Source organism: Sapajus apella, unplaced genomic scaffold (assembly GCF_009761245.1).
Source record: "Sapajus apella isolate SASKATOON/1434 unplaced genomic scaffold, GSC_monkey_1.0 scaffold192, whole genome shotgun sequence".
NCBI lineage: Eukaryota > Metazoa > Chordata > Mammalia > Primates > Cebidae > Sapajus > Sapajus apella.
This window is the reverse complement of record NW_022437132.1, coordinates 317,784-337,038: the sequence shown is the minus strand read 5'-3', so window position 1 is coordinate 337,038 and position 19,255 is coordinate 317,784. Positions and strand designations below refer to the sequence as shown.

General features: G+C 64.4%; 2 protein-coding genes across 4 annotated transcripts in view; both read left to right on the top strand.

Moving 5' to 3' along the window:
- Positions 1-6,293, top strand: part of PGAP6 (post-glycosylphosphatidylinositol attachment to proteins 6) — a 9,842-nt gene extending 3,549 nt beyond the window's left edge. The window contains exons 2-13 of the mRNA XM_032269365.1: positions 755-932; positions 1,025-1,232; positions 1,441-1,568; positions 1,821-2,089; positions 2,189-2,508; positions 2,860-2,950; positions 3,036-3,159; positions 3,380-3,516; positions 3,864-4,042; positions 4,109-4,255; positions 5,437-5,553; positions 5,867-6,293. Coding sequence (XP_032125256.1) covers positions 755-932; positions 1,025-1,232; positions 1,441-1,568; positions 1,821-2,089; positions 2,189-2,508; positions 2,860-2,950; positions 3,036-3,159; positions 3,380-3,516; positions 3,864-4,042; positions 4,109-4,255; positions 5,437-5,553; positions 5,867-6,163 — 2,195 coding nt within the window. The 3' untranslated portion in view covers positions 6,164-6,293. The remainder of the gene's footprint in view (positions 1-754; positions 933-1,024; positions 1,233-1,440; positions 1,569-1,820; positions 2,090-2,188; positions 2,509-2,859; positions 2,951-3,035; positions 3,160-3,379; positions 3,517-3,863; positions 4,043-4,108; positions 4,256-5,436; positions 5,554-5,866) is intronic.
- Positions 6,294-7,462: 1,169 nt separating this feature from the next.
- MRPL28 (mitochondrial ribosomal protein L28) lies at positions 7,463-10,825 on the top strand. Of its 3 annotated transcripts, none has more exons than XM_032269366.1 (6): positions 7,463-7,559; positions 8,024-8,316; positions 9,106-9,258; positions 9,687-9,821; positions 9,906-9,992; positions 10,511-10,825. In XM_032269366.1, exons 2-6 carry the CDS (start codon positions 8,029-8,031, stop codon positions 10,616-10,618), a joined length of 771 nt encoding a protein of 256 aa, XP_032125257.1. In that variant the 5' UTR covers positions 7,463-7,559; positions 8,024-8,028; the 3' UTR covers positions 10,619-10,825. The 3 variants fall into 3 exon arrangements, with proteins under 3 accessions (XP_032125257.1, XP_032125258.1, XP_032125259.1); XM_032269367.1 differs by having other exon boundaries at positions 7,481-7,575; XM_032269368.1 differs by lacking the exon at positions 7,463-7,559 and adding an exon at positions 7,606-7,629.
- Positions 10,826-19,255: the final 8,430 nt, after the last annotated feature.

Here is a 19,255-nt window from a genome sequence, read left to right as displayed (position 1 = left end):
GGTGTCTCCTACGGGTCCTCGCCTGGGGCCACGGGCAGGGTGTCTCCAGCGGGTCCTCTCCTGGGGCCACGGGCAGGCTGTCTCCCACGGGCCTTCCTCCATCCCAGCATCAGGCATGGGCACGTGCCCTGAGGATAGTTAGGAGCCTTGCCCACTTGGAACGCAGCAGGCAGCTATCCTCTTGTTCTCATGGCTGGCCAGGCTTCTGGCCTGGGGTCCCTCCCACATGCAGGGTCTCCCTCTGGGTAAGGGGGAATCTGGGCTCTGCTCTGGCTGTGTCCAAAGACATCATAGCCCAAGCAGGCAGCCAACCCATCCAGGGAAGGGGACGTGGGAGGCTCAGAGGGGGTGGGAGGGCTGTGCCTCAGCATCCAGGGCAGATGTGATGACGCCCGCTGTGTTCTTCAGCTTTGACCTGGCTGGAGGCTGGCTCTGGGGAGGGGGGTCTTCTGAGGCTGGAGGAGGTAGGGTGGCAATGGGTGCTGGGTGCCCTGGGGCTTGTTTGGAAGCAGTGAGGCAGCAGCTGTGAAAGGCCCAGGTGCCTGGAGGGCGGAATGTAGGCAGTTTGGGGAGAGGAGCCGGAGGGCTGGCTGAGGGGCAACGATCTCTAGGGCCAGAGGGTAGCCATGGCCTTTGCCAGGCTCAGAGTTGGTGTGCCAAGGGCTCCAGGTGGGTCCCTGGGGGCTCCCAGCCCTTTTTCCCTGGGGCCTCATCCTCTGCTCCCAGCCCAGCTGACGCCTCCTTCTCCCCGCAGAGCCGGGGCTGGTGTCCGAGCACTTCTCGCAGGCTCCACAGAGGCTGTCCTTCTACAGCTGGTACGGCAGCGCCAGGCTCTTCCGCTTCCGCGTGCCCCCAGACACCGTGCTGCTGCGCTGGCTTCTGCAGGTCTCGAGGGACAGCGGCGCCGCCTGCACCGACGCAGAGATCACCGTGTATGTGGCAGCCTGCCCTCCCGCCCCCCGCCCAGCCTCCTGCACCTGGCCCAGGCCTGCGCCTGAGCCCTGCGCTGCTCTCCCGTCTGCAGACACTTCCGCTCCGGCGCCCCTCCTGTCATCAACCCGCTGGGCACCCGCTTCCCTGACAACACGTCGGTGCAGCCCTCCTTCCAGGTCAGGGTGCCACTGAGCGCCGCACCGCTAAGCAACGTCTCGGTCAACGTTTCCCACCCGGCCCCCGGGGACTGGTTCGTGGCCGCCCACCTGCCCCCCTCATCCCAGAAGATCGAGTTGAAGGTGAGGGGGACTGCCCTCTGGGGATGGAGGCAGAGAACCTTGGGGGCATGGCCGGCCCCTGCCGGTCACCTCTGCAGGGTGGTCCTTGCTCTGGCCTCCACAGCACATTATGGGGCCAGCCCTGCTCCCTGCACGCCTGGGGTTCCAGGGGGACCCTGTCTCCCACCTGCATCCTCTGACCCCACCACCCCACCTGTTCTTTCCCTAGGGCTTGGCTCCCACCTGTGCCTATGTCTTCCAGCCTGACATGCTGGTCAAGCGGGTGGTTGAGATTTCCATCGTGAAGCCGGATGTGCCCCTTCCTCAGACCCTCGTCTCCCACCCCAGCTACCTCAAGTGAGTGGGGGCCAGGGGCAGCCCAGCTCCGCCCTCCAGCCCTACCTGGGATGTGGTGGGGTGGTGACAGAGCCTGGCCCTGAGCCCTGGGGTTGGGCTGGGAAATGGTCCAGATGCCCAGCCCCCTTTGGCCCCCACCAGAGTGGGCTGGGGGATGGAAGAGCCTGGGCACACTGCACCCCCTGGCTGCAGGGTCCCTGCCCTCGGGCGGAGGGGTGGCACACCTGAGCCAGCGACATCCCCTCACCACAGGGTCTTTGTCCCCGAGTACACACGGGAGCTTCTGCTGGAGCTGCAGGGCTGCGTGTCCAACGGGAGCCTGGGCTGCCCCATGCGTCTCACCGTGGGCCCGGTCACCCTGCCTGGCAACTTCCAGAAGGTGCTCACCTGCGCCCGGGCCCCCCAGCCCTGCCGCCTGCTGCTGCCCTCGCCGCCCTGGGACCGGTGGCTGCACCTGACAGCTGAGAGCCTGGTGGGGCCCCACGGGACAGTGGCTTTCAGCGCCGTAGCCACCCTCACAGGTGGGCCGCACGGGGGCGGGGAGGGATGGCCCTGCCCCCTGCCCCCTGCCCCCAGACACCCACACCTTCCTCTAACCAAGCCCCTTGTCCTCTTGGCAGCCTGCAGGCCGTGGAGTGTGACCGTCCAGCCCCTCCTGCAGAGCGGCCAGAACCAGACCTTCAACGCCTCTGCTGGTTGGCCGTCCCCAGGCCCTGAGCACCCGGACCTGGGCAGGAGTGGCGGCGCGGGTGGCGGCCCCTTCTGCCTCAGGAACCACCCGGTCACACGGGAAGACACGGACGTGGTGTCTGTGCACTTCCAGCCCTTGGACAGGCTCTCGGTGGCAGTGCGTGCGGACACGCCCTCCGTCATGCGGCTGCGCCTCAACACCGGCATGGACAGCGGCGGCTCCCTCACTGTCTCCCTGCGGGCCAACAAGGTAGCCGCCGTCCTGCATGGGGCCTGTGGCCCGGGCTTGGGCAGGGCTTCCTCACCTACCTTGGCGCTGGGACAGGCAACATGGTGACAGCAGCGGGTCCGGGCCAGAACAGGGGCCCGTCAGAGGGGGCCTCCCCAGCTGGGCAGCCTTGCTGCTGTCAGCAGGCCCCAGGGCTGTGGGATGGCTAGGGTCAGAGGTGGGGTTGAGGCAGGGAGTCCCAGGGCCCAGGGAGGAAGGGTCCCGGTGGGCCCACAGGAGTCTCAGTGCCAGGCTGAGCTGGCATGGGGGGCGGATGCCACTGCTGCCTCTGGGGGGCTGCTGGGGCTGAGCCGGCACCCGCTCCCTTTCCAGACAGAGATCAGGAATGAGACCCTCGTTGCGGCCTGCGTGAATGCCGCCTCGCCCTTCCTCAGCTTCAACACCTCGCTCAACTGCACCACAGGTAGGACCGGCAGGTGTCCCGTCAGTGTGGCTCCGGCCAGACCCCCGCCCTGGCCTCCTCTGACAGCTTCTCCGGCCCCCTGCAGCCTTCTTCCAGGGACACCCCTTGTCTCTGAGCGCCTGGTCTCACAAGGCCAACCTCATCATCCCCTACCCAGAGACGGACAACTGGTACCTGTCCCTGCAACTCATGTGCTCTGAGAACGAGGAGTAAGTAAACCTGGGGCAGGGGCAGGAGTCAGGCGCCCTGTCATTTCGCTCAGGACCCCGGCCCTGGCTGCCCAGTGTTGGCGTTCAGAGTGACCCGGCCAGCAGGGTGCTTCCTGCAGGGCTGCGGAAAGGTGGGGGCCTCCGTGCTGGGTTCTGGTGTCCGCTGGCTGGGTGGCCGACAGATCCCTGCACCAGCTTTCCTGTGGCCCCTTCCTCACAGGGACTGTGAGCAGGCCGCCGTCCATGTGGAGACCACCTTGCAGCTGGTGCCCTGTTTGAACGACTGTGGACCGTATGGCCAGTGCCTCCTGCTCCGCAGACACGGCTACCTGTATGCCGGCTGCAGCTGCAAGGCAGGTGAGGGCCAGGCCTGCCCGCCCTGGGACTGTGGCTATTGGCTTCCCAGTGCTGTGCCATGCCCTTCCCCTGGGGCTGGAGAAAGACCCCTGCCGAGCAACGCAGGGGCAAAGCCTCCTCCCTACTTCCCTGTTCCCCACCAACAACCCATCTGCTGGGCACAGGCACGAGCTATCCCCAGGGGTGGAATACCTGATCTTGGCTCCTGACCTCGGCTCCCACCCACCTCGCCTGCCCAGCTTGCTCCTGGGTGAGGAAGGGGCTTTTCTGCAGGGTCCTGGGCAAGGGGTGGGCCCTGAGGTTCGGCAGTGCCCCCAGCCTCCGCCCTGGGGGTTGTGTGCACCCAGGCTGGCGTGGGTGGAGCTGCACGGACAACAGCACGGCCCAGACGGTGGCCCAGCAGAAGGCAGCCACACTGCTGCTGACGCTCAGCAACCTCATGTTCCTGGCCCCCATCGCCGTGTCAGTGCAGCGCTTCTACCTGGTGGAGGCCTCCGTCTACGCCTACACCATGTTCTTCTCCACGGTAGGCCGGACCCTCCTGCAGGGGCGTGGGGTGGGAGGGGGCTGCACTTACTGGGCCTCCCCACAGTTCTACCACGCCTGCGACCAGCCTGGGGAGGCCGTGCTGTGCATCCTCAGCTACGACACGCTGCAGTACTGTGACTTCCTGGGCTCCGGGGCGGCCATCTGGGTTACCATCCTGTGCATGGCGCGGCTCAAGACAGTGCTGAAATACGTGAGTGACCCTCGACGCTGGGGTGTGGGCTCTTGGGGAGCAGGACCCCCAGATACAGCCTGTGCAACGCAGCACAGAGGGAGGGGCCGGACCGGCAGTGGGCACGGCCCCTGGAAACTGCGTATCTCGCTGAGCATGGTGACCCACACCTGTAATCTCAACACTTTGGGAGCCTGAGGCGGGAGGATCCCATGAGGCCAGGGGTTCAAGAGCAGCCTGGGCTGTACAAAAAAACCCAAAAAGTGAGCTGAGCGTAGTGGTGCGTGCCTGTGGTCCCAGCCACTCGGGAGACTAAGGTGGGAGGATTGCTTGATCCCAGGGGTGGGAGGCGCTGGGTGGGCTGAGATCACAGCACTGCACTCCGGCCCGGGTGACAAAAGCAAAGGAAAAAGAAACCTCGTGTCTTACGCGATGCCGCATGGAGACGCGGCTCTGAGACTCTGCGGGCAGTTGTGAGGGAGCACCGCTAGCTGTTTGGAGGATGCCAGGAAGGAAGGTGGTAGGCAGGGGAGGCAGGCCCCAGCCCTCGAGAAGCCCCCACCTGTGCTCCCTGGGTCCTTGGTGCCAAGGATGCCCTGGGGACTCTGTGGCAGCCAGTGCTGTCGCAGGGAGAGTTGTGCCCTGGGCCTGTGAGCTGCATGCTCTGCCCTCCTGTCTGCTCTGGGAACTGCAGGCTGGGTACTGCCCCAAGGGGGTGCCCATGGGAGCCCTGCTGCCAGGGCGGCGGGGAGGCTGGCCAGCACCAGGGACCTACAGGGCTGAGTGCAGGGTCTGAACCTGCAGAGAGGTGCAGATAGGTTGTGAGCAGAGATATCTGACGGACACTCAGGGATGGGACCTCCTTTCCGTGGAGCACTGGGTGGGAGACTGAACCTGCCCTGATGGGAGACTCCTGGAAACCCAGGGGTGCAGGGGGCTGGTGAATGTGTGGGTGCAGAGCTGCCACACATGGCTGTCCAGTTTGTGTGACCTCCTTCTAGTCCCCCAGAGGCGTCTGCATGGCCACACTCACCTGTGGTGCAGTACAGAAGCTGAAGGAGGGGCGCTTCCCGGCCACCTGGCAAAGCTGGTCGAAGGGTGCAAGCAGCTCCGAGGGGGGCAGGCAGAGGTGCTGCGGTGCCCTGGGGTGCACCTGGTCCTGCCGGGCCTGGGGCCCTCAGTCATCCCTGTGTCTTACCCAGGTGCTGTTTCTCCTGGGCACACTGGTCATCGCCATGTCCTTGCAGCTGGACCGCAGGGGCATCTGGAACATGCTGGGGCCCTGCCTCTTTGCCTTTGTGATCATGGCCTCCATGTGGGTAAGGAGCCGGGCTGGCTGGCGCTCCTGCCCAGATGGTCGAAGAAGAGGGCCTGGCCCCTTGCTCTGGCCTTGTTCCTGGTCCCGTTCCAACCACTGAATGCCTGCATCTGCTGGGGGCTGCTGTGGCGCCCACAGGGGCCCAGCACGGCTGTATCCCTGAGGACCATGGCCTTGAGCCCCCTCGAAGCAGTCCACCCTTGTGGTTCAGCTGCCCAGACCTGGGCAGGCCCCCAGGAACCACTGTTCCCGGGCCTTGGGAGCTGCAGCCAGGGTCCCATCTGCACTGAGGGCCACTTGGCCGTTTTCTCCAGGTGTACCGCTGCGGGCACCGGCGCCAGTGCTACCCCACCTCGTGGCAGCGCTGGGCCTTCTACCTCCTGCCCGGCGTCTCCATGGCCTCCGTGGGCATCGCCATCTACACCTGCATGATGACCAGCCACAACTACTACTACACACACAGCATCTGGCACGTCCTGCTGGCCGGGAGCGCGGCCCTGCTGCTGCCACCGCCCACCGGGCCCGCCGAGCCCTGGGCCTGCTCGCAGAAACTCCCCTGCCACTATCAGATCTGCAAGAACGACCGTGAGGAGCTGTACACAGTGACGTGACACCGGCCCGGGACCCCCGCTGCTCCGACACCCTCTTCAGCCAGGAGCTGTTATGGGGAGGGGGGAGGCACCCCGTCCAGCCCTGGGGAAGACTGATTTCCAGCTGAATAAAATTGGCCCGCGCACCCTCTCTCTTCCTCCTACCGAGGGGAGGTCCCCACCAGTCGCACCTCTCCCGCGGCCGCCCGCCTGCTGACTCTCTGCTGAGCTCCCTCGTGTGGCTTGCAGAGGACAGGTGTCTGTGTGAGGGTGGGGCCATGTGCTGTGCCGGCCTGCGGAGGGCTAAAGACAGGGAGAAGGACTCCCTGTGATCCCGCTCCCTGGCGAAGCTGGGGCTCAGGAGGCCTAAGCCCAGCACTGTGGCTGGGAGCTGTGCCCTCCCAGAACCCCGGTCCTGGCCCCTGGGTGCCCCTGGTGCCAGCCTGCCTGGAGCATGGAAGATCCCCCTCTTCTACTGGGGTCATGATAGGGACAGGCGACCAAGGTCCCCCCCAGAGCTGATGGGCGCTGGGAATGTAGGCTCCTGCCCTGCCCCTCGCTTTTTCCTGGCTCTGGAGCCAGGGTCTCTGAGAAGAGCCTTGTGGGACTGGGCTGCTCTGCTGCTCAGGGGGTGTGGCCCACAGGGAACCCCTTCCCAGCCCGGTCCCGCCCACCCCAGTGTTTCGGGGCCCCCAGGGAGCCTCCTCTTGGTCCCAGGAGCTGTGGCGGTGGCTGCCCCCTGCACCAGGCTGTCTCTGTGCTTGGGAGGTGTTCTGGAGGCTGGGCTGTCTCTGCTCGCCATGCGAGCCTTGCGTGGGAAGCCAGGACCAGGAGCAACGCCTGGCCCCTCCCGGAGGCCTGCGAGGCCTGCCATCCTGCCATGGAGGCCTGCTCTGAGGGCTTCCCTTCTGGGGCTTGTCCTGAGCGTGGTCTTCCCGAGGGCCTTACCTCCCCAGCCGCCCTGCACTTGGCCACCAAAGCAATCTCTAGGCTCATAAAGGAGAAACTTGTATATATGGGGTTTTTTGGGGTAAAAGAAAATTCTAAGACATTAAGACATATTTTTATGTAGATCTGATTTATCTGCTATTGGTGAATTTAATATTCTACAGTGACTTTTCAAACTAAGCGAGTTTTCACATTTTTTCTGCGCTCCTTTCCGGGGAGGGGAGGTGTGTCCCGGGAAAACGGGCCCCGCGACGCCCTTCGCGGGAACGCCGGGGCCGCACATTGCCAACGGTGCCTTGAGCGGCTGCTGCTGTCTCTGCAGGGTGTTTTTCACGGTCCCTAAAGACGGGAGATGGGGCGGGACTGGGGTAGACGGATGGGTTTTGCAGCCAGTCAGCGGTGGGAGAGGGTCAGGCCCGGCAGATCGGCTTCCGGTTCCTGTGGGGCGCCGGATTCAGAGCTCTGAAAGGTGGGCTCTGGCAGGTGTGCGGGCGGGGGCCGGGGCGGCCGGGGCGGCCGGGGCGGCTGGGGAGGGGCAGGTGGGCGCAGGCGGGGACTTGGGTGAGAGCCGGAGCAGGGGTAGGGGGCGGGAGCCGGGGGCAGGGGCGGCGGGGGGCGAGAGCCGGGGCGGGGGGCGGGGGGGGGGGGCGGGGGGGGGGGTGGCGGGAGCCGGGGGCAGGGGGCGGGGGGGGCGGGGGGCGGCGGGAGCCGGGGCAGGGGCAGGGGCGGGAGCCGGGGCAGGGGCAGGGGCGGGGGGGCGGGAGCCGGGGGCAGGGAGCGGGAGTCGGGAGCTGGGGGCGGGGGGATCGGGGGGCGGCGGGAGCCGGGGCAGGGGCAGGGGCGGGGGGGCGGGAGCCGGGGTCAGGGGCGGGGGCGGGAGAGCCGGGGGCCGGGCCGGGCTGTGGGTGAGTGTGAGCCCCCACCTTCCTCCAGGCGCGATGCCCCTGCACAAGTACCCCGTGGGGCTCTGGAAGCGGCTGCAGCTGCGGGAGGGCATCTGTGCCCGCCTGCCCAAGCACTTCCTGCGCTCCCTGGAGGAGGAGCGGACGCCCACTCCCGTGCACTATCGGCCCCATGGAGCCAAGTTCAAGATCAACCCCAAGAACGGGCAGCGGGAGCGTGTGGAAGACGTGCCCATACCCATCTACTTTCCCCGCGAGTCCCAGCGGGGGCTGTGGGGCGGCGAGGGCTGGATCGTAGGACAAAGATACACCAACAACGACAAGGTGGGTCAGCAGGCGGGCTTCAGGGGCTCCCCCGGGGCTCGGCTGTGCCGGTGCTGTGCAGGCCACCGGGGGTGCCTAGAGAGACGCCATGGGTCCCGGGGGCTACGGCCTGGCGGAGACGGGGCTCTGGCAAAGGAGCACGCTGAGAGTGAAGACCCGCAGTTTGGCAAACAGCACTGATAAAGCAGGGTGAGGTGGGGTGATCCAGGCTGGGGGAGCAGCCAAAGTCCCTGGGGAGTCCGGTAAAGTTAGGATGGGGAGGAGGCCTGTGTGTGGAGCAGAACAGGTAGGGGAGGCGAGGCTGGGGGTCGGCCGCCTGCCCCCTAAACTCTCCTGGGACGCCCGTGCGGCCGTCCGGCTCCTAATCTGTAGTTGGATGAGGATGTGAGGGTCGGGGTCCTCTGGAGGGCAGAGCTTCGAGGCTGCTCTGGTGGCCTTCCTGGTGGGACTGTTGAAGCCTCTGGGGAGATTTGTGTCACCTCCAGCTTGGAAAGGGAGGGCCTGTGAACTGTAGGGTTGCACGCATTTCTGAAAGGCAGCAGCAACCATGTGGCAAGGGCAGGCGCAGCCAACTTGCTGGGGGGCAGCTGACCTCTGGGCATGCAGCCAGGTCCAGGGGTCAGGCTAGGGCAACACTGGGCTGGGGGTCCAGCCCACCCAGCTGCAAGTCCCCAGGCTCACAGCAGTGCTTCGTGATGGAGTCGCCCAGGGAGGATGAGGGCAGTTCCCTAGGGCCCCCTTGGTCTGTAGGGGAAGCGGGAGCACTCACCGGGGCTGTCGCACCCTCAGCTCTCCAAGAGGGTAAAGAAAGTGTGGAAGCCGCAGTTATTTGATCGGGAGCTGTACAGTGAGATCCTGGACAAGAAGTTCACCGTGACCGTGACCATGCGGACTCTGGACCTCATCGACGAGGCCTACGGGTTCGACTTCTACATCCTCAAGGCAAGCAAGGCGGGGTGTGCCGTGCCAGCCAGTGCATGGCGGGGTCGGGGAAGGGCCAGTCAGACGCAAGGGATCCCCAGGTCAGCATCACACCAGGGCACGCCGGCATCTGCGCAGGAGGGTCACTGGCAAAGCGTGAATGGGGCCACACCCCTTTCTGGGGCACGCCACTGGGGTTTCCTGCCTGCAGGAGAGGCCGTTGCTCTGTGGGTGTCTGACTTGCTCGTGGGACCTGAGTGAGCAGAGCCGCCTCTCCCTGCTCGCTCTCTCTTGATCCCACCCCCGTGCCCGGGTGCTGGGGTGGCCCCCCCGGGCCTTCTCTGTCATGTCCTGACACCACCAGCTGCTAGAGAGGAGCCCAGTCGGTTGGCCGGAAGGGTAGGAGGGCCCTGCCGCTGGCGCCTGGTCCCATGTGAGCCTCCTGCCAGACCCCGAAGGAGGACCTGTGCTCCAAGTTCGGGATGGACCTGAAGCGGGGCATGCTGCTTCGGCTTGCCCGGCAAGACCCCCAGCTGCACCCCGAGGACCCCGAACGGCGGGCCGCCATCTACGACAAGTACAAGGTGAGGGTTTCCGTCCCGCTCCCTGCGCCTGCAGCCTCCTCCTGGCCCTGGGCCTCACCGCGCTTTCCACCGCTGCCTGCCTAGGAATTTGTCATCCCAGAGGAGGAGGCAGAGTGGGTGGGCCTCACGCTGGAAGAGGCCATTGAAAAGCAGAGACTTCTGGAGGAGAAGGTGAGAGTGTGAGCTGCCCACCCAGGGCCTGGCGTTCGGGGCTGGGGAGTGCTGCTTGGACAGAGCCTGCATGAGGGGCCACTGCTCTGCAGAGGAGCACGGCCCGCCCCTCCCCTCTGAGTCCCCACCCTCTCCCACCACAGGACCCCAGTAGGAGGGGAAGGATTGCTGCACGGAGGGTTTGGTCAGCCACCAGCATCCAAGGGTCTTCTTCCTTTTTCCCTCTGTTCCCTGGAGGGCTCTGGGGCCTGTGGTGGCTGTCGGGACAGGGAGCCCCTGATGGGGTGGCAGCTGGCTGCCCCCATTCCCTCTCTTTATGACCACAGGGACAGGACAGGGGCAGGTGTGTGCCTCAAGTGTCCCCAGGGGAGGGGGCTCCTCATCTGACAGACAGGGCTCCGCCCTCCAGGGCCTCTCAGGCCCTGGTTCCTCGGGCAGCAGCCGCTGGTCCCGTTCCCGCCAGAACTCCAGCTGCCCTGGGCTTCCCTGGTCTCACTGTGAGCCCCTCTCTCCTTCAGGACCCTGTACCCCTGTTCAAGGTCTACGCGGAGGAGCTGATCCAGCGGCTGCAGCGGCAGGCACTGTCAGAGCCGGTGCTGGTGCAGAAGACAGCCAGTGGCCAGTGAGCGCACAGGCCCTCCGTGCCTGACCTCCAGGCTCAGCCTTCCTCGCCAGGCCTTTTGCACTGAGGATACAGATTCTGGGGGGCCGTGAGGGCCACCGGTGGGTGGATCCTGCAGCTTCCAGCCCGGGGCCGGCTTGGCAGGGATCCCTGGGAGGCAGTGCTCCTTGTGCCCGTGGGGCCGGGAGCGAGTAAAATCTGGGCCAGGCTGCGCGTGTGCATCTTTGCTTTGAGGACTGGGGTTCTCTCTGGGGATCCTGACCCTGTCACCCCTGCCCCTGCTGCCCGAGACCTCTGATGGGCCATGGGCATTGTAGCCGGCTGCCCATCCCCAGCTGAGCCGAAGAGACTGAGGTTCCATTCTGTGTCTTTTTTTTTTTTTTTTTTTAAGACAGAGTGTCGCTCTGTTGTCCAGGCTGGAATGCAGTGCTGCAATCTCAGCTCTCCGCAACCTCCGGCTCCTGGGTTCAAGCAATTCTCCTGCCTCAGCCTTCCAAGTAGCTGGGACCACAGGGTCCCACCATCATGCCTGGCTGAATTTTGTATTTTAGTAGAGACGGGATTTCACCATGTTGGCCAAGCTTGTCTGGAACTCCTGACCTCAGGTGATCCACCTGCCGGCCTCCTAAAAGTGCTGGGATGACAGGTTGGAGCCACTGCCCCGGCCCAGTCCTGTGTCTGTCTTTCCTCTGGTAGAGGGTCTGGTGTAGCTGGAGGCATCCGGGGTATACCGCAATGACACCCATTCCCTTTCCATTGCACATTCCTGCCCTTCTGGAACATTCTCCAGAGCAGGGCAAGGGAGGCTGTGGCCTGGCTCTGCCAGGACTGGAAGGAACCAGGAGGGGCAGGCCCTCAATGAGGGCCCTGCTGGTGGCAGCTGCCAGAGTAGGGAGCCTTTGCCTGGTCAGCACTCTCGTGGCATAGTGGTGCAGGAGCTGGGAATGAACTTGGGGGGCCTGTGACCTTGGTGTCCTCTCCTCTGCTACCTGCCACCTGACCTGCAGGGTGGGGGCGTGGCCAGCAAGAAGCCGGGCTGTGTACCCTAAGGCTTTTCCCGCCCTGAGGTTTAGGGGTGTCCGACCCTCTCCCCCAACCCTTACCTGGAAATCCTGATCCTCCAGACCCATTCGATTCTGCCAGGGAGCATAGGGAGGGCTCCCTCAGCCACATGTGCAGGATGACAAGGGGGCCTTATGTCCCCCGAGCCCAAGCCATCCCCAGCTGGTGGCAGGATGGGGTGAACTGGAGGCAGCTGCTCGACTGGGGCCTGATGGCTGATTGAGGGGCCCTGGCTCCCAGGGGGATGTGGCAGAGTCCAGAGGATGTGTGCAGCTGGCCCTGCTGTACCTCAGAGGAGCCTGTGGTTCCTGGGGTCACAAGGGGTCACTGCGTCAGGACCTTCCTGGTTCAGAGCCCTGGGATTGCTCCGAGGTCTCAGTCTGTCCACATGGCACCTCTGCCCACGTGTCCTGGTGCTCCCTACACACCAGTGCCTTTGTGCAACACCCCTGCTCTGTGAATGAGCGGCCGAGGCAGGTGGATCACCTGAGGTCAGGAGTTCAAGAACAGCCTGGCCAACATGGTAAAACCCCATCTCTACTAAATGGAAAAAATTAGCTGGGTGTGGTGGCAGGTGCCTGTAGTCTCTGCTACTTGGGAGGCTGAGGCAGGAGAATCACTTGAACCCAGGACGCAGAGGTTGCAGTGAGCTGGGATTTCGCCATTGCACTCCAGCCTGGGCAACAAGAGCAAAACTGTCTCAAAAAGAAAAAAAAAAAGTATGAAAAGCAGACAGTGCTCAGCCAGCCCCGGCCCCAGCTCTGGGAGGCCATAAGGCTCAGCCAAGCTGCCCACACTACGGGTGCTGATCCAGGCCACTCCCTGCCCCCACCTACAGTTCCCATGTTCAGCCCTGAACTTCAGCCGATCCCTCTCCAGCCCCTCCGCCTGCCCCGGCACGTCCCAGTTCAGGCCTTGGTGGCTGCTCCTAACTCACCACCTGCCCTTTCCCACCCCAGCCAAGGACCCAGGGCAAGCAGGGCTCCTGCCAAGGGTTCCCGCGTCAGGCTCAGGGGGCCCCGAGGAGTTAGGGGCTAGGCTTGGAGGTGGGCTGGTAGGCGCTGGCCTCGGTCCCCGTGGGCAGTGGTGGATGCGCAGGTCAGTGTCTTGACCTGCGTGGACTGGGTTGTGGGTCTGGGCCCAGGCTGTCCGCTGGCCTCGGTCCCCGTGGGCAGTGGTGGATGCGCATGTCAGTGTCTTGACCTGCGTGGACTGGGTTGTGGGTCTGGGCCCAGGCTGTCCGCTGGCCTCGGTCCCCGTGGGCAGTGGTGGGATGCGCATGTCAGTGTCTTGACCTGCATGGACTGGGTTGTGGGTCTGGGCCCAGGCTGTCCGCTGGCCAGTGGGAGGAGCTATGTTTGGCCTCAGCAGGTCGCTTATGCCAGTCACCTCGCTGGAGCCCAGGGCTGTTCAGTCCTCCCACAGGGTGGCCAGGCCAGACAGCTGGGGTCTGGGTGTGGTCAGGGCCCTGACTGCTTTTTGGTCAGAGGCCACAAAAGTCCTTGATTGAGAAAAGGGTAAGAGGCCTTCAGTGAATGCCAGACGCATCCATCCCCCAGGATCACAATGAGCCAGGGACTGCACCCACTCAGACATCACGTACGCACGTGGGGAGCCAAGAACAGTTGGGATCCCAGGAACTGACCTGGGAATGGCTGCCGGCCACTCTTCCCTCTCCCTGTGCCCACCCCTTCCAGAGCCAGGCCAGGCCGGGGCCACCAGACCCTCCTGCCGTCCTCACCAATCACACCTGTCAGGCTACTTCCTGAAGTGCTGGGCTCCATCTCAGAGCGTCCAGTTCCCCTCACTGAGGCCTGCAGATCCTCAGGTGCCTGAAGCGGGAGGGTGTCCACAGAGCAAGGGCAGCTGCACAGGAGGCAGAGCTGCCGTGCACTGGCCCAGCCTCTTGGAGCCCTCCGGGGCCGGGCGTCCCCCCCACGTGTCCCAGGCTTGGCAGAGCCCGTGTGTGTCCGTGACCACAGTCAGCCTTGGTGTCGGGCAGAGGCTGCACTGTGGATGTGACAGTGGACCCTCGCCTTGGCTGTGGGCAGGGGTCCCTTGGGGGTAGAAAATCAGAGGCCTGGAAAGGCTGTCAGTGACCACATCACTCCACCTAGAGATGGGGAAGCCAAGGCCAGGAAGGGTAGGGTGGAGTGGATGTGAGGCTGGCCTGGTGCACCCAGTCCCAACTCCATGCCTGACCCCTGACCCCAAGGGCCTGCCTGCTTCCTGACTCCTGCTTAAGTGCACAGAAGCATCAGGATAGTGGAGAGAAGGGTGAGGAAAGCCGGTAGGCCCTCTGGGTTGCCTGGCACCTCTGCTCCTGCCCTGTGCCCTTCAGGGTGTTGGGAGCCCATGGGAGCTGCCGGGAGGCCACTGCGTGTCCCGTGGGCCTGCGCCAGGCTGCGCCTCCACCCTCAGTCCTCGGCCACCCTCTCCCTCTCACCAGTGCCTGTCTGTAACTCTGCCCCAGACATGGGCTGGGTTGTGTGGAGCTCCCAGGCTCCCTCCAGTTCTTGTCCCTCTGACACCCACCAGCCACCCAAACTGGAGCCCTGGCCACATGGCCATGCGCAGCAGCCTGGGCTCGTCTGGTGCAGTGCCCCGCAGCCCTCCCCAGGCTGGCTCTGCGCCCAGCAGGGCACTCCAGCCCTGGACCATCCTCCCCAGCCACTGCCTGCTGTCCTGGGCTGGCGTCCCTGCCCACACCCGGTCTGCTGGTAGCTCTGGGCACAGTATGGGAGGGGCTTCAAGACTAGGCTCTATCCTGGGACAGGCAGCCCAGGACCAGGCCAGGCTAGTGTGAGGAAGCCCAGAGCCAGGTTGAGTCCTGGTAGAGCAGCCGTAGCCCAACACCCCTGGCGCTCAGGCCATGCCAAGCCCAAATCCCTGGGGCCAGCCCTGAACTCGCTCTTGACTGTGGGATCCCCACAGACCCATGCTGCAGGCTCCCCTGGCGCTCAGGCCCCTCTGGCCGTGGCTGCGGCCTCTCGGCTACAGCGGCCCTGGCTTCTGCACAGAAGCCCACAGCTCACGCTTGTTCCTTGTGGCCCTGGAGCTGTTCACCACCAGATTCTGCTCATCAGGTGCGAGGTGGGCCCTGGCCAGGAAGGGTGACTCAGATTCCCCAGATTAGCAGAGGCCTCCAAAGGGGCCTTGCCCAGGCAGTGCTGATGCAGGGCGCTTGGACAAACCAGCACTGTTTCTGGCTGTCACAGGACTGGGGGTGGGGTTGGCTCCGGGGATGCTCGGTGCCCTGGAAGGCCCAGGATGTCCGTGGTGATGCTTGAGAAGCCTGGTTTCCAGACACAGACACGGGGGGAAGCCTTGCTGGGGCGGAGGCTGCTGCGCCCTAGTGGGAAGAGGCGTTCTTGGGACACAAGAGGGCACTGCAGCCCAGGGCAGAGCAGGTGTGGCCACCGGTGTGCAGCTGCTGGCCGGACAGTCTGCTCAGCATGGCCCAAGTCCCACAGTCCTGCCCGGCGGGAACCCAAGGTCCAGGGAGCAAGGCCACGGGAGGGGCCTTCGGAGGGCTCGTGAGACGGGACGTGTGAGCACATGTGTGTTCCACGGGCCGCAGCTAGCGAGAGGGCGGTAAAGTGGATTGTGGGAAGATAAAGCTGGCAGCCTTGCCGTCGGAGGTGGGTGAGAGCTTGGCTCTGCCCACTGTGGGGGTGGGGAGTTCTCCCTACTCTCCCACCCACTGCTCCCATCCTTTATTTTCCCACCCGACTGGGCCTGGCCTTCAGCCCCTGGGGCAAGCCTGACCTGAAGTCCTCCTCTCAGCAGGGGCTGGAAGGCCAGTGCTCCCACCTCTGCTGGGGGTCAGGCAGGGATGGAGTGGCCCCGGACAGGCCAGGAGAGGGACAAGGACCCCACACACCGGACATGAATGAAACACACGCAAACGCTTAACAGCTGTTGTGGGAACAGCTACCATGCAGCCGTGCCCGGCTCGTTCCTCCAAGGGGACACTGGCATGGGCCCACGGGCAGTGCCGCCTGCTCCCTCAACAGTCAGGAGTGGCTCGGGGGTGGCGGTGTCTAAAGGGGCTGGTTGCCATGGCTACCATAGGGTTCCGAGGCCCGTCATCTGGTCCCTGCTTCAGCCAATCGGCGGCGGGAGCCCAAGCTGCAGCCCAGAGTCACGCTTCTGCCTCCCAGCCACACAGTGGCCAAGAGCAGGGACCTGCTTCCTGGAGTGGCTGGAAGTGCTCGGACGGACGTCCAAGCCCATCATGGCGGACAGCGGGACAGTGGGGCAGGAGCAGGCACACGGAGCCAGGCAGGTGAGGTAAGCCGGGCAGGCGGCCGGGCGGACAGGTGGGCGCGCCTCCTCTGCCCATTGTTCTCGCGGCTGCGGCCCTGCCCTCGGCCCGCCCCACCCTCAAGCGCAGCCCACGCGCAGCGCTGGCACCCTCACCCTGACACCCTCTCCGGGCGTCCCAATGAAGGGTTGGGGAAGAGACAAAGGGAGCAGTGCAAGGCGGGACGAATCCCGCGGCACCACGGACCCCGAAACCGGCCTGGTGCGTCCTCCACATCAGGTTTCACATAGAGGCGGCATCAAAGACCCCTGACCGATCCAGGCCGGCATCCCGGCCACTGCTCCAGGGCTAGGTGACAGGCCATGTCAAGTCAGTGCCGTTTAAGCAGCATTATTTCGAGAAGAAAAAAAAAAAGAGAAAAAGAAGCGATAAAAAGAAAAAAAAAATGTCCACCTATGACGGGGAGCGGCCTGCCCAGATGGATCAGAAGCGCCAAATCCCATTACTCGGGACTTCAGGGACAGGCCCCGCAAGGGCAGCTGCGATTCAGAGCTTGTCAATGGAGTCTCCTTTGGAGATCAAAGCGGGGTGTGCTTGTGTGTGTGTGCGCGCGCGCGTGCACGTGTGTGCGCGTGCATGCGTGTACGTGCAGGAGCGGACACTGTAGGTGACAGTAGAGAGGTCGTGCCCGCAGCACCGTGGGGCCCATGTGTCACCTGCGCGGCTGTCTCTAGGCTGCTCGTGTCCTTGCTGTGGACCCAGCAGGGGGCCCGAGCTGGGCACCTGGTCCCAACACCCACGCCCTTTGGAAGGCGGTCCAGGGGGCCTCCGCGTCTTCCTCGAGGCCATCCCTTCCCTGAGTTCTGCGCAGAGGAGGCCGGCAGGAGCCGTGCACGCCGGCCGAGCCGGGCCGAGCCGGGTGTGAGGACAGCCGTGGCTGTGTCTCTTCCCCCCCGACCACACCCTGCTGTCCACAGAGGCCTTGAGCTCTCAGTTGGCCTGGCAGGCGCGCCCTGGGGGTTCAGAGCTCCCGCCGACACGATTGTGAGGTTACTAGGTAAACTCTGAGAAGCAAATCTCTTAATCCACTGTGGCTAATCCAGTGCACTTTTGTTTGCCACGACAGATGCTGCGGCAACAAAGGGCCGGGGGCCCGGCACACACAATCACACCCTCAGAACTTGGCTGCGGCCTCGGGGTTCCTAGGCAGCCGAGAGAGACATCTGAGGACAGCCGAGCAGAGGGAGGCAGCGGAGGGCACAGGTGGGCGGGGCACAGGTGGGCCGGGGCGAAGGCAGCTGCCCGCCGGGCCCCACTTCCTCACCTCCCATCCAGTGTCCCCTTGCCAGCCCGAGGGGCAGCTGCTGGGCTCTTGGGGCTGCTGGGGAGAGTCAGGTAAAAGGACAGATGAGTACCAACGGTGGGGGCGGCAGCGTGGGGAGAGGCCTGTGGGATGGAGGCGCTCAGGGCCGGGAAGGGCGTTCGGTGAGGGAACAGCGAGGATAAGGATGGGTCACTGTGGCAGGGGCAGGAGTGCCCCAACAAGGACAGGAATCGGCCTGAGGCTGCCTGGGGAGGTGCGACTTCACCTGCTGCTTCCCAAAGTCAGTGCGAGGCTCCTCAGGGGCATGGCCCCTGCACTTGGATGCCACCTTTTTTGGGAAAACTGCACTGAGGTTGGGAAAGGCCTTCTGGCCTTTCCCTGTGCTTGAGCTGTGCCCGGGACAGCAGACCTGGGCCACGGCCAGCGTGGGCCGAATCCCACCGGCCGGTCTGTCATGGAGGGTCACACACGAACCTCTGGGGCTATGAGGCCAGGTCAGGACAGTCACTTTGCTGAGGGGACACTGGCTCAAGGAGGTGCTTACTTTGCCCGAGGCTACAGGCTGGCCCCAGGCAAGGACGGGCACTCAGGTCTCCAGGGAGGCAGGTGCGGGGCCGGGCCCACCGGTCCCCTGATGTCTGTGGCTCCCAAGTGGGGAGGTGTTGGGTGGTGGCAAGCCGCTGTCCCCTCCTCCTGCCCCAGCCCCTGAGGCCCGGCGGGCGGTCAGTGGCTCTTCTGACCCTCCAGGCAGGCCTAGTCGACCATATCCTGGCATCTACCTGGCCCCAGTCCCAGCTCCTGGACCTCCTGGGGTCAGAACCCTTCAGAAAAGCAGCTCAAGAGGACTCTCAGGACACCAGGAGGTGTGGACAGTACCCTGGGATGGAGGGGCTGCCTCTGGGGCCCACCAGCTGGCTAAGCCCCCACCCTGCTGCCAGTGGTTTTCTGTTGGCCTTGGCGGCCTGACCTTTGACCCCTGGAGGCCATCAGGGATGTGGGACTCTCAGATCTGCTGGATGGGGCTGTACGCGGGCGATGTGGCGGGCAGCTCTGGGGCCTGCCCTAGGGAGTAAGCATGGACCTCAGGCCAGTGGGGACAAGCACTGTGGCCACAGCAGCTTTTTCTCTTTTCTTTCTTTCTTTCTTTCTTTCTTTCTTTTTTTTTTTTTTTTTTTTTGAGACAGAGTCTCGCTCTGTTGCCCAGGCCGGAGTGCAGTGGCACAATCTTGGCTCACTGCAACCTCTGTCTCCTAGGTTCAAGCGATTCTCCTGCCTTAGCCTCTGGAGTAGCTGAGATTACAGGCACTCGCCACCATGCCCAGCTAATATATGTATTTTTAATAGAGACGGAGTTTCACCACGTTGGCCAGGCTAGTCTCGAACCCTGACCTGAGGTGATCTGCCCGCCTCGGCCTCCCAAAGGGTTGAAATTACAGGCATGAGCCTGGCCTAATTTTTTTATTTTTAGTAGAGACGGGGTTTCACCATGTTGGCCAGATTGGTCTCAAACTCCTGACCTCAGGTGACCCCCCCCACTTCAGCCTCCCAAAGTGCTGGGATTACAGATGTGAGCCACCACACCCGGCCTCACACAGCAGCTGTTTCTCTGGGCCCCTGTCCCGCATTGGCTGAGTGGTTTGCCCTCCACCTCTCTGTGGGTGGGTTGTCCTGACCACAGGTGCCCAGTCGATGGTGGGTCCCGGGAGCAGAGGCCATCAGGTCATCCATGGCCATGGTGACAATTGCATTGACCTGACTTTGGAGCCAGGGCATTTGAGGCAGGGCCCTGCTCCCCTTCCCTCTGGCCCTGCCTTTCATGGGGTCCAGGATCACTCCTGGGGCATCTGCCCTGCCGAGGCAGCTTTGGCTGCAGAGCTCTGTGGACAACTCCAAACAGCAAGCGTGCTGCAATACAGCTGGAAGACACAGCTGCCAGACAGCTGCGAGGGTGAGAGACACAGCTGGAAGACGCAGCTGCCAGACAGGCG